Source organism: Equus przewalskii, chromosome 17 (assembly GCF_037783145.1).
Source record: "Equus przewalskii isolate Varuska chromosome 17, EquPr2, whole genome shotgun sequence".
Taxonomy (NCBI): domain Eukaryota; kingdom Metazoa; phylum Chordata; class Mammalia; order Perissodactyla; family Equidae; genus Equus; species Equus przewalskii.
Genome location: NC_091847.1, coordinates 50625431 through 50643729, shown reverse-complemented (window position 1 = coordinate 50643729; position 18299 = coordinate 50625431). Strand labels below are relative to the sequence as shown.

The following is an 18299-nucleotide window of genomic DNA, read 5'->3' as shown; positions in this document are numbered from 1 at the left end:
AAGCCCCAACATCTTCCTGGCATCACTTGACCTATAGGAAATTCATATATCGTCTCTTGTGTGGCAATCAAAGTCCCCAATACAATGGACACACATAGTCCTGTCAGCTGTCAGGATGATGAAATTTAAAATGTTAGCCAATGCCAATACTCATCATATAAGGTGGGGGTGGGATGGGGAGCAAGAATAATATAAAGTATAGCTGCTACTGAACCCTTATTCTGTAGATGGCTGTGATGCCTAAGTTGATAATCATAACTTCCATTTTCAACCCTTCATTGTGTAACCCTTTATCCCTCTAAGCACTTCCGCTGGGTCTAACTCTTTATCTTGTTCAGTGCCTAAACCTTAATTCCCAAATGATCTGAGTTACCTATGGATTTATCTTTGTTGGCTATCTTTATTGAATTGTCTCTGATGGGTTTGACACATAGTCATCCTCGTCCCTTGGTTGGGATTAATAAACACATAGCTATGGTGACCCTTTTCTGCCTTTAATTCTACAGCTTGAGGAGCCCAAAATGGCCAGGGGACAGTCTCAGTTTCCAATTCATCTGAACCTTGATGGTGTTTGCTGATGGAAGCATTCCTCCCTTGGATATAGGACCTCAAAATCCATGAGCCTAAGGTTGTAGGGAAGGGAGGCAAAAATTTCTTTAGTGGGTTATCTGGTGTGATAGTGAGAGGGGCCGTTTTCACCTCTTCCTCTTGGTTCCTGGATCTGTGCATTCCAGCTACAGGAGATCCTCTATCTCCAATGTTCTGTTATTTTATAATGTGCCTTGTTATTGAACCTTTTTCATCTATTGTTCTGGATACACAGAGGACACTTTGAAACTCAAAACTCATCTTTTGGGTGTGGAAAGTTCTCTTATTTCTTTCTTTGATAATTTTTTCCCCATCATTTTAAATCTATATTTTCTGTGGAACTCTTAGTTGTCAATTATTGGGCCACTTGGATTAGTTTTCTATATTTAAATATTTTTCCTCCCTTTCTTTGTGTATTTCTCTACTTTCTGACAGGTTTTTCACAACATTTTTATTATAATCCTTTTGCTAATGTTTTTATTACCACATACTAACTGTGTAACTTTGGAAAAGTTGCTCAATGTCTCAGTCTCAGTTTCCTCATCTTGGAAAGGGTGATAATAACATGAGATAACCCTACTTCACGGTGGTGTTTTGAGGATATGTCATATAAAATGCTAGAATATTATCTGATACATAGGAAGTACTCAAGAATAAATATTAGTTAATATTAGCTATTCATCAGTATCTTGCGAATTTGGTTCACTTAAGTGATTTTTAGAAGATTTTTACACCTACAAGATGATTTCTGACCTATAGGACTGATGGCCAGATCCCAGGCTTTGGTGACTGCACCACATTATGCCTTCTCTGGAAGACCTAACAGTTGGCCTTCAGCAATCATGCCTCTCTATCTCATTATGCCCTTCAAATTCGACAATTTCTGAAGTCCCTTTTCCAGTTTTGCATCTCTGTATCTGTGCTTACATGTGTATATTTTCATCTTAATTTAAGGTCTTGTAAGAAACTCTTATTCTTAAAAATGAAGTGATAAGGGAAAAAGATGATTCATGAAGATGGTCTGCCCCAGAAGTGTGTATTTATTCTTTTATCAAACATTTTTGTTAACCACTGCTAAATGCTAGAGATACAGAGACTTTTGTTTTATCTTGTTCTTTGTTAAAATTTTTTTTAAAAGATTTTATTTTTCCTTTTCTCCCAAAGCCCCCTGGTACCTAGTTGTGTATTTTTAGTTGTGGGTCCTTCTAGTTGTGGCATGTGGGATGCTGCCTCAGCATGGCTTGATGAGTGGTACAATGTCTGCACCCAGGATCTGAACCAGCGAAACCCTGGGCCGCCAAAGCGGAGCACACAAGCTCAACCAGTCGGCCACGGGGCCGGCCCCTATCTTGTTCTTAATTACTTTTCTTGAGCACCTATCATGCTCAAGAATCTATGTGAGTTCACAGTCTATTGGACTGTTTTTAAACTATGGGTCATGAAATCAATTCAGTATGTTGAAACCAGAATTAGAATAAAAAGAAATAGAATAGTATAGAATAGTAAATACCAGAGTGTGTTGCACATAGTAAATTCAATATTTCTTCATGAAATTTTTATTTCAGTGTGTACTGGGGTTGTGATTTTTTTAAAAATGTGTATTTTACTATTTAGGTCAATAAAGTTTAAAAGCTACCAGTGGAAAAGACAATAAGCAAAGAGATAATTACAACACAGTGTGATAAATACTATGCATGGAGCAGGGGCCTACCTACCTCAGATGGGGAAAGAGGATTAAGGATTGTTTTCTGGAGGAGGGGATTCTTGAGCTGTATCTTCAAGGATAGGAAAATTTGAGTAAATATGGAGTAAAATATTCCCAGCAAAGGAAATAGCACAAAGGCTCAAAAATCCTTGTGACTAAAGGAACAAGTATAGTAGTAAAAGTAAGATATAAGACATAAAAAAGAGGAAGTAGCCAAGTGAGGAAGCTCCACTTTTCACCATACTGAGGTAGTTGAAATTTTTTTTAATTTTATTGAGTCACATTGGTTTATAACATTGTGTAATTTCAGGTGTACATTATTATATATCAGTTTCTGTATAGACTGCATCTTGCTCACTCCCAATAGTCTAGTTTTTATCTGTCACCATACATATGTGCCCCTTTACCCCTTTTGCCCTCCCTCACCTCCTTCCCCTCTGGTAACCACTAATCTGTTTATCTTCCGTATGAGTGAAATCATACAGTCTTTGTCTTTCTCTGTCTGGCTTATTTTGCTTAACTTCATACCCTCAAGGTCCATCCACGTTGTTGCAAATGAGAAGATTTTGTCTTTTTTATGGCTGAGTAGTATTCCATTGTATATATATACACCACATCTTCTTTATCCATTCATCAGTTGATGGGCATTGGGTTGTTTCCATGTCTTTGCTATTGTAAATATTGCTGCAATGAACATAGGGATGCATAAATATGTTTGTATTGTTGATTTCATGCTCCTTGGACAAATACCAGGTAGTGGGATAGCTGGATCATATGGTATTTCTACTTTTCATTTTTTGAGAAATCTCTATACTGTTTTCCATAGTGGCTGCACCAGTTTGCATTCCCACCAGCAGTGTATGAGGGTTCCCTTTTCTCCACATCCTCTCCAACATTTATTATTTTTTGTCTTGTTAGTTATAGCCATTCTGACAAGCATAAGGTCACATCCCATTATAGTTTTGATTTGCATTTTTCCAATAATTAGTGATGTTGAACATCTTTTCAAGTACCTGTTGGCCATCTGTATATTTTCTTTGGAAAATGTCTGTTCATATCCTCTGCCTCTTTTTTTGATCAGGTTTTTTTGTTGTTGTTGTTGAGTTGTATGAATTCTTTATATATTTTGGAAATTAACCCCTTGTCAGATATATGATTTGCAAATATTTTCTCCCATTTGGTGGGTTGTCTTTTTGCTTTGTTCATGGTTTCTTTGGCTGTGCAGAAGCTTTTTAGGGTGACATAGTCCCATTTATTTATTTTCTCTTTTGTTTCCCTTGCCTGAGTAGACATGGTATTCGAAAAGATCCTGCTAAGACCAATGTCAAAGAGTGTACTGTCTATATTTTCTTCTAGGATTTTTATGGTTTCAGGTCTTACATTCAAGTCTTTAATCCATTTTGAGTTTATTTTTCTGTGTGGTGTAAGATAATGATCTACTTTCATTCTTTTGCATGTGTCTGTCCAGTTTTCCAAATACCATTTATTGAAGAGACTTTCCTTTTTCCATTGTATGTTCTTGGCTCCTTTGTTGAAGATTAGCTCTCCATAGATGTATGGTTTTATTTCTGGGCTTTCAATTCTATTCCATTGATCTGTGTGCCTGTTTTTCTGCCAGTGCCATGCTGTTTTGATTACTATAACTTTGTAGTATATTTTGAAGTAAGAGATTGTGATGCCTCCAGTTTTGGGTTTTTTTCTCAGGATTTATTTGGCTATTTGGGGTCTTTTGTCGTTCTATATAAATTTTAGGGTTCTTTGTTCTATTTCCATGAAGAATGTCACTGGGATTCTGATTGGCATTGAATCTGTAGATTGCTTTAGGTAATATGGACATTTCAACTGTTTATTCTTTCAATCCATGAACATGGAATATCTTTCCATTTCTTTATGTCTTCTTTGATTTCTTTCAATAGTCTTAAAGTTTTCAGCATACAGGTCTTTCACCTCCTTGGTTAAATTTATTCCTAGATATTTTATTCTTTTTGTTCTGATTGTGAAGGGAATTGTATTCTTGACTTCTCTTTCTGCTAGTTTATCATTAGTGTCTGGAAATGCAACTGATTTTTGTAAATTGATTTTGTACCCTGAAACTTTGCTGTAGTTGTTGATTATTTCTAATAGTTTTTTGGTGGATTATTTAGTGTTTTCTATAAATAGAATCATGTCATCCACAAACAGGGAGAGTTTTACTTCTTCCCTTCCAATTTGGATTCCTTTTATTTATTTTTCTTGCCTAATTGCTCTGGCCAAAACCTCCAGTACTGTTTTGAGTAAGAGTGGTGAGAGTGGGCACCTTCATCTTGTTCCTCTTCTCAGAGGGATGGCTTTCAGTTTTTCACTGTTAACTAGGACATTGGCTGTGGTTTTGTCATATGTGGCCTTCACTATGTTGAGGTACTTTCCTTCTATATCCATTTTATTCAGAGTTTTTATCATAAATGGATGTCAGATCTTGTCAAATGCTTTCTCTGCATCTATTGAGATGATCATGTGACTTTTATTCCTCATTTTGTTAATGTGGTGTATTACATTGATTGATTTGTGGATATTGAACCATCCCTGCATCCCTGGTTTAAATCCCACTTGATCATGGTGTATGATCCTTTTAATGTATTGTATTTGATATGCTAATATTTTGTTGAGGATTTTTGCATCTATGTTCCTCAGCAATATTGGACTGTAATTTTCCTGTTTTGTGTTATCCTTGTCTGGTTTTGGTATCAGGGTAATGTTTGCCTCATAGAAGGAGTTAGGAAGTGTCCTGTCTTCTTCAATTTTTTGGAATAGTTTGAGAAGGATATGTGTTAAATCTTTGAATGTTTGGTAGAATTTTCCAGAGAAGCCATCCAGTCCTGGTCTTTTGTTTTTTGGGAGGTGTTTGATTACTGTTTCAATCTCTTTACTTGTGATTGGTCTATTCAGATCTCTGTTTCTTCTTGATTCAGTTTTGGGAGGTTGTATGAGTCTAAGAATTTATCTGTTTCTTCTAGGTTATCCAATTTGTTGGCACATAGTTTTTCATAGTATTCTCTTATAATCATTTGTATTTCTATTGTATCTGTTGTAATTTCTCATCTTTCTTTTTTTTTCTTTCTGTTTTTGGTGAGGAAGATTGGCCCTGAGCTAACATCCATTGCCAGTCTTCCTCTTTTTGCTTGAGGAAGATTGTCCCTGAGCTGACATCTGTACCAGTCTTCCTCTATTTTGTATATGGGACACCCCCACAGCATGACTTGATGAGCAATGTGTACGTCTGTGCCCTGGATCCGAACCTGTGAACCCTGGGCTACTGAAGTGGAGCACACTGGATTAACCACTACATGACTGGGCTGGCCCTACTCTTTCATCTTTAATTTTATTTATTTGAGACTTCTCTCTTTTTTCTTAGTGAGTCTGGCTAAGTGTTTGTCAGTTTTGTTTATCTTCTCAAAGAGCCAGCTCTTAGTTTCATTGATCCTTTCTATTGTTTTCCAGTCTCTATTTCATTTATTTCTGCTCTGATTTTTAATATTTCCCTCCGTCTGCTGACTTTGGCCTTTGTTTGTTCTTCTTTTTCTAGTTCTGTTAGGTGTAGTTTAAGACTACTTATTTGAGATTTTTCTTGTTTATTGAAGTTGGCCTGTACTGCTATAAATTTCCCTCTTAGTACCACTTTTGCTGCATCCCATAAGAGTTGGTATGTAGAAGTTTGAATTTTATACTGAAGTCGGTAGAGAGCTCCTAAAGGATGGAGAAGTCACAAAATTTAATTTCTATTTTAGATTGAACACTTGACAGCACTGTGTAGAATGGATTTGAGGATAGTGACTGGAGGCAGAAAAGGGAGAACTGGAGGCTTGGAGAGCAAGTAGGAGGCATAGTGATGGCTATTATAATCAAGAGAAGAGATTTAAAAAGCACTGAAGGGGATGGGAAACACAGGATTGGGTGGCTATTTGGATGTGAGGGGTAGGGAAGAGTCTGATACCCAACTTTCTGGATTGAGCAACTAAGGCAATGGTAATGGTCTTCACTTAGTAAATATAAAAGGACTAATGACTAGTGGTAGAGTGACCAGCTAGGAATAATCAATAAACATTTAATTAGTACCTACATAGCTAATGTCAGGCACTGAGATAAATGTTAGGACTGAAGGCGTAGATTAAGAAGGAAGGATAATGTAATAAGACATACTCTGGGAGGAACACTGAGAAATGGTAAAGTCTAGAAGAAGTGGTGAATTATGGTTTCCATGAAACCTTCTGTATATCATCCAACTTGATTTTTTTTTCTAAACCTGTATTGCATACATTTATCACACAGTTCAGCATATGCATTGTTAATAGTTTTACCTATCATTTCTCTTCCCTATACATTGTAGGATCTTTATAGAAAGGGATAATTATATTCACTTCATATTGCCTGCTTATAGATATCAATAAGGCACATATTATGCCTAAGAGATGGATTAGAACTTCATAGCCATATAGAATTCTATATGACGAAATGCCCTACCATCCCTTCAAGGTTCTCTAGTATGTTTAAGTAATGGAGGAATTGTCTTATCTGCTACTGAGCAGTTGGGTTACACTCACTTAGCTGCTGTTCCCTACCTGCAACTCTGAGCCTACTGTCTTTGATGAAATGATGTTGCTGCTACTGCCACATGGATCTCAGCGAAGGGGTGATGTGAGGAAGACTACACTTCCCATTACTGTACCTTAATTTTCTTCCACAACATCAATGCAAAACTTGTTCATGTCTAAATGCTTTTTTGAAGGGTTTGGGATGATTAAAGGAAGGATAATTACTGACTCCTTATGTTATTCTTCATCCTCATTCTGAACTGTCCAAGTAAGCTCATCCATCTAGGGTGATTGATAGAAGAACAGAGTGAGCAAACAGTGACTGTTTCTTTGGGGTTTCTTTCCAAGCACTGATAGTGAGGCAAGACTGTAGATCCGTTACTCCATCATTTTTTACCCTGCTGACTTGACCAGAGGCAGGGAAGAAGCAGCAGGTGGGCATCACCCAGAATCCTTCTCAAAAGTGCAGGCTATAGTTAACTCTTTTTATACATAAGTTTATTCTTGTCCTTTGTGGCATCTTTTGCAATACAAAGACTTTATGCCATGGTGAATACCTCTTATGACTCAACTCTTAATTCCTGTTTATTTCATTTTCATTTAGTTTTTCCTTATCATATTGTCATTACTTTAAGGTGGCATCCTATTGTCAGGGCTACTGGAAACGGGATGTGCAGAGGATAACTTTGACTGAGACCTTTAACTATTCTTGGTCAAGTTCCTTCTGTGTTCTCAGCTTCCATCGTCTTCTGATTAAAAGAATGCCAATCATTCCACAATTCTGCCCCCTTTTCCTCCTTGATTTGTCTCTTTCCACAAGGTCTAACTCTCCTCAAGGTCTGGCTGTTCCACACTGTTTCTCCAGAACTTTCTAACTTAAACTTCTGATTGTTCTTCTGATCAGTACAATTTGATACTGATCAATATTACATTATAGTCAGCTCTTCATATTCATGCATTCCTTATCTACAGATTCAACCAACCATGGATCAAAAGGCTTACAATGGTTGTGTTTGTACTGAACGTGTACAGACTTTTTCTTGTCATCATTCCCTAAACAATACAACAATTATTTATATAGATTTACAATGCGTTAGGTATTATAAGTAATCTAGAGATGATTTAAAGTATACAGGAGGATGTACATACATTATATGCAAATATTATGCCATTTTATGTAAGGGACTTGAGCATCCACAGATTTTGGTGTCCATGGGGGTCCTAGAACTGGTCCCCTCCATGGATACTGAGGGACAGTATTCCTTTATATTAATTCTTGAGAAGGAGTTTCTTCCTGGGCATACCCCGGTTCCTGGCTTCCTTGTCTTGAGCTTTCTGGCCCTCTCCCTTAATGAGTCCTTTCTTTAGGTTTCCCACGAGAAACCTGCCCTCCCCTCTTTAGAAACTCCCTACTCACTGGGGTTGACTTCATCCTAGGATCAGTTCTCCTTCCCCTGACAGGGCAATCCAAAGACACAGTGACCCACTGTAGGATATTTCCCACCAAAGTCTTTAGTTTCTCAGTCTAGGTTTACACCCTAGGTGCACTTGAGCAGAAGAGTTCCAGGGTAGGCTTGATTCCAAGTCTGGTAACTTGCAAGGTTTCCTTCAGTATGGTATACATGTATACTTCCATGTTCTTCCTCTAGTTTTCCTGTGGGTAACTATTAGACCAAACAAAGACATACAAACAAACACACAACACTCCCAAGGACATATAATTTCTATGTAGATCCATATTAAGGGAAACATTTTTTTTCCTCAATGCAATATAGTTTTCAGAGATTCCCCTGCCCATAATAGAGATATGTTATTTGTCAATCACTTTCAGTTTCTTTTCCCTACTCTCCAACAGTGCACAGAGGCCTATGAGTGTTTAAGAAACAACTCCCGTTACAATGTCTGGCCAAACAACAGTCTTACATACCTGGATAGCCATCTTTAGTAATGTAAACACCCAGCACAATTTTCTCTGACGTTTTATTATGAACAATTTCAAATATATAGAAAAGTTGAAAGAATTTTTATGGTGAATTCCCATATATCCCCCAGTTAGGTATCACATTATCTATCTATCTATCTATCTATCTATCTATCTATCTATCTATCTACCTACCTGCCTGTCTATCTATCCATTTGTCTATTCATCTCTCTATCCATCCATCAATCTTTCTTATTTCTTATATGCGTTTCAAAATAAATTTAACATACCAATACTCTTTCCCTAAATACTTCATGCAATTAGCTAGAGTTCAGTATTTAGTCATAGATTTTTTTGCTTTTGAGGAAAAATTTACATACAATGAAATGTATAAACCTAAGTGTACATTCTCTAAGTTTTGGAAAATACATACACCTGTAACCTAAACCCCTAGCAAGACATGGACTACTACCATCACTCTAGATAGATCCCTCATGCTCTTTCCAGTTAATTCCTCTCCCCCAGCAACCATAGTTCTGATTTTTTCCACCATAGATTAGTTTTGTTTGTTCTAGAACTTTACATAAATGTAATCATATGGTATATGCTCTTTTGTACTATATGATTCTGTGTGTCTTCTTCACTTAGCATGATACTTTTAAGATGCATCCATATTGTTGTGTATCAGTAGTTTGCTCTTTTTTATTGCTGAATAGTATTCCATTCTGTGACTGTACCACGGTTTTTTTATCCAGTGTCCTATTGATGGACACCTAGGTTATTTCCGGTTTTTGGCTTTTATGAATAAAGTGGCCATGAACATTCTCGTACAAGTCTTTTTTATCCACGTATATTTTCATTTCTCTTGGGTGAATACCTAAAGGTAAGATTGCTGGGTCATAGTGTAGGTGTATGTTTAGTTTTATAAGAACTTGTTAGATCTTTTCCCAAAGTGATTATACCATTTACACTCCCACTACAGTGCATGAGAGCTCTGGTTGCCAGCATCTGGTGTTTTCAGTCTTTTCAATTTTAGCCATTCTAGTGGGTGTGTAGTGCTATCTTTTTACTGTGATTTAATTTGCATTTCCCTGATGACTAAAGATGTTGTGCAGTTTTTCATGTGCTTATTGGCTATTTGTATATCTTCTTTTGTGAAGTGTTTGTTCAAGTCTTCTGCCCATTTTTTAACTAGGTTGTTTATATATTGAGTTTTAGGAGTTCTTTATATCCTGAATATCAGTTCTTTGTTGTATATATGTTTTGCTACTTTTTCTCCCAGATTGTGGGTTCCTTATTCATTTTCTTAATGCTGTCTTTTGATGAGTAGAAATTTTAAATTTTAATGAAATCTAATTTATCAATTTTTAAATTTATGGTTATTGTGTTTTATGTCCTGACTAAAAATCTGTTACTTACCTCCGAGTCACAGAGATACTCTTTTATATTATCTACTAAAAGCATGATGATTTTAGTTTTTGCAGTTAGGTCTATGACTCATCTCAAATTAATTTTAGTGTATGTTTTGAGGTAGAGGTTGAAGTTTATTTATTTTCCTACATGGATAACTAGTTATTCCAGCATCACTTGTTAAAAAGACTTCTTCTTGTCCCATTGAATTTCTTTGGCACTTTTGTTAGAAATCAAATGCCTTTATAATTTTGTATCTATTTCTGGGCTCTCTATTCTGTTGCACTGATCTATGTATCAATCCTTCTGCCAGCCGGTACCACACTATGTTGATTTATTTAGCTTTAAAGTAAATCTTTAAGCCAGGTAGTGTAAGTCCTCCCACTTTGTTCTATGTTTTTTTTTAGGAAGATTGGCCCTGAGCTAACATCTGTGCCCGTCTTCCTCTACTTTATATGTGGGACGTCTGCCACAAGATAGCTTGATAAACAATGCGTAGGTCCATGCCCAGGATCCGAACCAACAAACCCTGGACTGCCAAAGCAGAGCGCGCTAACTTAACTATTATGCCACTGGACCAGCCCCCAACTTTGTTCTTTTTTAAGTTTACTTTAGGTATTCTGGGGCCTTTGCTTTTCTCCCAGCACAATTTTTAAAGTGCAAATAATTTTCTTTACTTTGGATCAGATCCAAAGCATCCTTCCTGATTGACCTCTAAGTAGAAGGAAGGCAAAAACCAGATCCAAGGAAATCCCCAGGGGTAGGGTAGGGGTGGGCAGCTGAGGCCTGGGCAGGATGTTTGTTCTCTCAGTTATATATGTAATTTTGATTGGAATGGGAATATGTGACAAACCACAGAGTTTTAAACCCCATTATTACCTAAAGCTGCCTTGGCCTTTGCACATGCAAAAGGTTTTGGTCTCATTCTTTCAGCTTTATTCATTAAAAAGATGAATAGTAGCAGTTGCCACAGTAAAATATTCCCCATACTTTGGGAATCATGCTATTTATTTTTCTTATATTACCTACAGCTGCAACAGCAAGTTTAGTACAAGCACATGGCACTCAATAAATGTTTATTAACTAAAATTTGGCTCATTCCAAATTATGACATTAGGGTGTTGAAAGAAGTGTTAAACCTCATCTAGTTCAATCCTCCATCTGATCATAAGGTTTCCCACTAACTACCAGCTCATACAAGACTTGTATAATGATAGGGCACTCACAGCCTTCAACATCTAGAGCAGCTCATTCCATGAATTCCTTACAAAATCCATTGAAAAGAAAACTGACTGTTATTGCCTCCACAAGGAAATAAAGAAGCCTGTGGTCCAAAAATAAGATCACTGTCATCTTCATTGCATAATTTATAGGACTTAGAGTCAGACTGTGAGGAAGAGCATTTTAGGAAGACGTAATTGCAGGAGTACCACTAGTTCATCTGATTTTTGATACCTCACTCTTCCCTCTCCACGAAAATGAGAACTTATTTCAATTAGAGCAAATGTTCATACAGGGAGTATATAATACTTGTACAATATTGAGAAGCCCAAAAGTGTGTCATTTATCTAGTGTCTAGCTATAAGTGGCTTGGGTTGAAATGAAAATTTCTGACATTGATTTCCAGGTCATCCTACCAACTAAAACATAATTTTGCTCAAAGTAGGACACTTAGTCCTTCATATTTCTGTCCAGCCTAACCCCTGCCACTTCCTCATACAGTCTCTTAGCGAGGAAGGAATTAAAAGCACAACTTATAAAATTTGTAAGTTTTGCAATATTTCAGTAAAATTATAAAGTGCCATTTTATAATTCTAGGTATAGGCCAAAACCAATATACACTTGAAAATTCCAGATGTTTAAATATCATTCATGTGTGCGTGCGTGCACATGCACATGCATGCCAAGGTGAGATCATGCTATTTATTTCAAACACCTTAAGTGAGCTTCATCTTGCTGGGGGGATAAAATCAGCTTATTCCTCATCAGAGTGATGGTGTGTGTACCTTTAACCTAGGAAGAGTTCCACTCCTTGTTTAATTAGTCAGTGATATCCTACTGCTCTACTCAGTGTTTGTACACCACCTTGATTTACTTCTTGTAAGATGACGTTCTTAGTAGCTGTGTGGGATATGGAAACAGGAACAAAAATGTATTCATGCCAGTAAAATAATCAGAGGAGGCTAGAAGATAAACAGAAATGGTATGTTATTAAAGATGGAAGGAGGACCAGGAGTGGCAGAACCTGCTCATTGGAAATTGCTTCTTGTTTTAGTAATTACATTTTAGTTTATGAGGGCACTAGGCATTAATATAATTATAACTTTGGCCCACAAAGTCCTGGCTGTTTTCAAATTAATGTAAGCAGCCTGGGAGTTGGAGATATGTCTGTGGACTTGTCTGGTAAGCTCATATTTTGGTTTTGCATCTGGGGGTAATATATTATTTTGATGGGTAACAACTTCACAAGCAGATTTGAAGTCCCAGCTCAATCAAGCTACATATTGAATCTTTTATGAAACCAACTCTAAAAAGTGACTATTAATGACAATACATTTGCAGCTCGTCTCTTGGCCTTTAACTTACAATTTTGCTTTCTAAAATGTCTTTTTTTTTTTTTTTTTGAGGAGGATTAGCCCTGAGCTAACATCTGCCACCAATCCTCCTCTTTTTGCCGAGGAAGACTGGCCCTGAGCTAACATATGGGCCCATCTTCCTCTACTTTATATGTGGGACTCCTACCACAGCATGGCTTGCCGAGTGGTGCCATGTCCACACCCAGGATCTGAACCAGTGAACCACGGGCCACCAAAGCAGAACATGCGCACTTAGCCACTGCGCCACTGGGCTGGCCCTAAAATGTCCTTCTTTATAGCTTGTCCTAATTATCAAGTTTTCAACTTATAGTTGTTGTTCCACAGTTTTAAAATTATTTCTTGTTTACAAATATCATTTGCAAGTTGAAGGGAGACATAAATTACTATATTGGCATGTGATTTTAAAAAATCGTGCAAAGTTTTGAATGATTTCTACTACCTTTTCCAAAATATATTGTGACTCTTATTTGACAGGTTTGTCTTTTGATATCCCATTAACTAAATAAGTTTTCCCTCAACCCTGATCATCTACTGTTGAGGCAAAAGTAAGTTTTAATTTGCCGTAACTTCTGGTAACACTATTAGCTGGTCCTTATAACAGAATGACAGATTGCAGTTTCTCAGGGCGGGAGCTCTCACTCATATGCTTTTGTATTCCTTTCGATACTTCGTTTATTTCCTCCAGTAAATACTTTCAGTACTTTTGTCCATTTTATTATTACATTTGGATAGATGAGAAATCTAGCAAAATTCACCTTTATTTAAGGTAGCTGAGCTCTTCTATCTTCTTCTCCATATAGCAGCCTTATTTAGTTTTAAATTATTATATCATCTCCATTGCAGCTAGATTGGCACGAGTGAAGCCCTTGAACTTCTCAAAGATGAGCTATTTTTTATTCAAGAAAATTTTCATTGTAGCTTGGTGCCTATACCTACAAATTATTGTGGTGGGCTCTATTTAGATGTAATTTTGTCTTCCTCTCTAGAAGTGGCCAGTCTGACCCTAAATTTTCAGCCCAACAATATGGATTTGGTCAACAACATGTTTCAATAGAAAATAATTCATTTTAAATAAATGCCTTCCTTCTCCTTAAGTATTTTTATTCATACCGAGGGACTTTGAGCTACTAAACAGACATCTTTCCCTTGTAAAGTAACATAAAATAAACATCTTAAGATTTCTACTTACAGAAACTTGACAAAATAAGAGAGAGTAGAGTATGAGGGACATAAGATGCTAGACATAAGGTAGAACAAAATATGAATTTGTAAATCCTTATGTCCAATTACATTATTAAAAGAACTTTGAATAGACTGAAGAAAGAGGTGTGATGGTGGTAGACAGTTAAATCAACTGCAGCAGAAAAGCTCACTTTAGGAGTACTAGTCATGGAGCATTCCTTATCAACAATTTCCATTTGCCGCTCCTCTTTCCTCATTTCCATTAACTTGGATACTTAACACAAATATTATGATTAGTGAGACTGGAGAAGAGGGAAGCCTCCTGTGAGATTCAATCTTGGAAATGTAAAAGAGGGTGGAGAGGCAGTACAGAGCTAAGTGAGATTAAGACAAATCTTGGAGTTGTTAGACAACCACTCTCCCACCCCCACCCCCTCTCCGCCCAGACCATGCGCGGTTTAAATACAGAAAGAAAAAAATACACTCAGGGTTGGGGTTGTGGGGAAGCATTGACTCCTAGAGGGTAGGAATTATATGCAATTTGCCTTTGTATTCTTTACAAGCAGGACTGTGTCTGGCATGTAATAGATATCCAGTAGATGTTTGGTGAGTGAATCAATATCAATATAGTCGTAATGGCAAGACTCAGTTTTAGAGACGTTATTTTGGTTCAAGGCAGAGTTACTACTTCTTAGATAGGGCTGGAAATGTTTACGTAGGGTCAAGTTGGGCCAGGATTCAGTGCCAGCCCTATGGAAGACAAATGGATTTTTTCCATATGCATTTGTGCCCACATCATCGCACACAGGACTTGGGTGATTAGGAATGTGGGGTGAGTCTACTAATAAAGCTTTATAATAGTACATGAAGCACAAATACATTCAGCGTATTCATCCCATACCGATTTAGGGGCATATTTCTTAAGTTGTGTTTACTTAGGTTTCCCCCAGAGTGAGTGCTTCCCAATCTTTTTTATTGTCGGTATTTGCCATTAGTTGTCATTATTCTGTTATTATTAGTAATGGGACATGATCTTTGATCCTTCAAAATCTTGCTCAATCTACGCCCCAAGTGTTCCTTTAAGTATCAGGGGAAAACAATTTTGGCTCAAGTCGGTGCCCAAAGCCACACCCACTAAGAGGCCTTCGGAAACCCGGGGCTTTCCTGGCGGCGACTAATGTGTCGGCAACCACGCGGCGCGTCGGAATCCCACGGCTAGCGCTCCGGTCTTCCCCGCGGGAGGCGCGGCGCCCGTGCCAGCTGCCTTTCGGCCGGGACGCGGGTCCCTCTCCCCGCCCCGGGCTCATTTGCATAGGGACGCGCGCGGCGCCGGCGAGCGGGAGGGCGGGCGCGGCCGAGGAGGCGGCGCGCGCGCGCCCTGACAGCTCGGCCCTGCTCGCTCACTTGCTCGTCCCCGGCTTCCGAGCACAGCATGGCGGTCAAGGTGACTCCAACTCTCTGCTGCTGCCTTTATTGCATAAGAGACATTCCGGGGACCCTGCCTGCAGCCCCTCACTTCTTCCCATTTCCTTCTTTGCCTGGTTCTTAGATAGCGCGTCCTGGGACTCCAGCTCGCGGGTGGGAGAGCTGTGCGGGGCTTGGACCGGAGACAGAGGATGCCCGACTGGGGGAGGGGAAGGAGGAGGGATTGTGAGTTGGAGGGGCTTGTGAGGACCACGGTCGGTGAAGGAAGAGTAATGTCCTGCCCTAGGTGCATGGGATAGTGGGCCCGGAGTTGGAGGGCTTCGGAAAGGGAGTGGGAGGAAGAAGCCGGGGACACCTAAGGCATCTGTGTATTGCGGTGGGGGAGGGGGTGAGTAATTGAGTAATTTGGGGCCTCAGTGGGGCTGGGGGACAGTGGTTGGCATTTGCGCTGCAGGTGGCAGGATGGCGAAAGTATTTGGAAACGTTGTAGCAGCTTTCATATTTTAGGTTGGGTGGAGAAAGAGAGGATCGCGGAGATATAATTATACTCTGGATTGCTTTCCATTGAGAAGAAAGGCTGCTAGGCCATGCGATTAATTTGGGTGTTTCAACTTTCTTGTTGATCTACTGTTGCTAGCCTCTTGATTTGAAGGTGGGTGGTTGCTACTGTGTTGCTAGTGAATGTGGAGTAAAGAAAGATTGAACCCCACTGCCTTCCCTTTCCAGTCCAGAGGAAACTATCTGATAGATTTGCTGTATCTTTGGCTCTTCACACTTGTCTTTCCACCCTGTAGTCACAGATCTCCAATTTGACAGTTGTTATCAGTATTAGTGCTTTTGGTTTGTTTTAAACTAAATGCCCTTATAAAGATAAGAACATTGACTGGTAGCATCTGTGAACTCTAATCTTAAGAGATTATGTGGTCTCTGGTGAAGCATTAACTGGCTTTTTTTTTTCTTACATGTGCAGACAACCAAGCGAGGTGATCCTCAAGAGTTAAGAAACATATTCTTGCAGGTAAATTGGCTTATGTAGTGTGCTTTTCCATTAGGAAAAAAAAGTGTAAGTCTAGTACTTTTCAGGCCTTAACTTTCAGGTATGTTCTATTTTCATGTATTCTTAAAAACATGGCTAGACAATAAAGTTTATAATTCTCTTATTTTATTAAGTATTAAATATTTTCCTTTTTATTAAGGTTTGATAAAAGATTTTCCTCAAGTTATTGTTTTTTAACATGATTTAAGGCATGCAAAAGAAGAACACTAAAAAGGAGAATTTCCAGCAACCCTTTAGTGCTGTGACTGAAATAAAATTTCAAAATGTATTGACACTCTTGTGTAATTGATAAGTATGGTGGTTAAAATTCTTTTTTCCTTGAAAATTGCATATTTATAAAGTTTTCCTACGTATAAGAAACACTCTATGTAATTTGTTACAGAGATAAGAATATTATAGCTATTCGTAATTTGTGCATCTTTTTCCCCTCTACTTATATTATATCCATAGGCTTTTGGGTTTTCTTACAAAATGTTACTGTCTGCTATTCTTGCAAAGATCCATCTTAACTTCTAAGTTTTTAGGATCAGTGACTTGGCTGTAGACGTAAAAAAAAGTTGGCTTAGTTTTTTGTTTTGCTTTCTTTTCTTAAATTTCAGAAGTTCCCTATGCAGGAAGTTGTACTTAAGAAGTAGATGTAAAGGGAGACAAGCTAAGATGTTCCACTAAATATTGCTGTTTTTCCTGAAATCTTCTTTTGAGAGCTTTCTATTCTGGACCTGGGTTCCTGTATAGAAACTTTGACCTTGGCCAGGTCCCTGCTCGGTGTTAGTTTCCTCCGTAGAATGAGAAGTGATCTCCAGGGTTCCTTCCAACTCCCAAAGTCTACGGTTCTATATTAGGAACAGATTCTATCATATGCTGATGGGCCTGGAATAGATGACATTTTTATGAGATATGTGGATTGCTTAAGCTATTGTTGGGGAGGAGGCTGCATAGATGACCATAGATATGTGTAGTTCGTGGAAAAGAATTCGTGACAATGGGAATCTTAAATTTTATAAGATCTGATAAAGAGAAGCATCATTTCCAGAACAAAAGTAATTGTACTAGAAATGTTCTATTTATGACTTGAAACGTTGAAATTGTTTTGCGAGGAGTTCATGTGATATAGTTAATTTTGTTTTCTGGATTAAGTAGGCATGGAAGAAATCAATTGAAATAATGCATGAGTATTATTGAAAAGAGCACTCACCTAGGTATCAGGAACACCAGGTTCGATTCCCAGTCCTGCATCTAGCTGTTGTACCCGTAGGCTAATTTTATGGCCTTCCTGGGCTTCGTCTTCTTGTGTAGGGCTCAGTGGGTAAGGGAATGGGAATTGACGTCCTTCCAGCTTTAACAGTCCTGTGTTAAAAAAATCTGTGATTCTGTATGGATTTGGGTTTTTTTGGGAGGGGGGATGGAAGTACAAGGAGAGACCTGGGACTATATGTAGCTTTTTTGACAACTTTTAAATCTTTTAATCTTTTTACACGTTATTTTCATGATGGCCTTATTTTTATTTGAATATGGAATTCATAACTGTGCATTTAGCACTAACTATAAAGCATTGACTCAAGAATTATTGATAGATAAGAAAGAGATAAAGCATAGATACCTTCAGCTAGAAAGATTCAATATAGTTAGTTGAATCATTTGAGGACAGATACCAAGGAACATGTTAGATTTTTTAACTTCCTATCTGTAGTTCCATAGAATATGAACTATAGTTCCATAGAATATTCCATGTAGAATAATTCCAACTATAGTTACTTGAATCTGTAGGACATTGTTTAGAAACAGTTTTATTTTAGATGCATATGACTTATAAATATTTTAGAGGTAATAGTCAAAAATACATACT

The 18299-nt window shown here is 37.9% G+C and overlaps 1 protein-coding gene across 15 annotated transcripts in view; it reads left to right on the top strand.

Annotated features, from left to right (window-relative positions):
• SLC25A12 (solute carrier family 25 member 12) overlaps nt 1-18299 on the top strand; it is a 191082-nt gene that overhangs the window by 80724 nt on the left and 92059 nt on the right. For 7 of the 15 annotated variants that reach the window (XM_070580135.1, XM_070580140.1, XM_070580138.1 and 4 more), the window contains one exon: nt 16367-16414. The exons of 3 other annotated variants lie outside the window; for them this stretch is intronic. In XM_070580135.1, the coding sequence (XP_070436236.1) occupies nt 16367-16414 (48 nt within the window). Of the gene's footprint in view, nt 1-15098; nt 15416-15822; nt 16049-16366; nt 16415-18299 lie in introns of those variants that run through there. 5 more of the 15 variants (XM_008523568.2, XM_070580141.1, XM_070580143.1 and 2 more) reach the window with 5 other exon arrangements.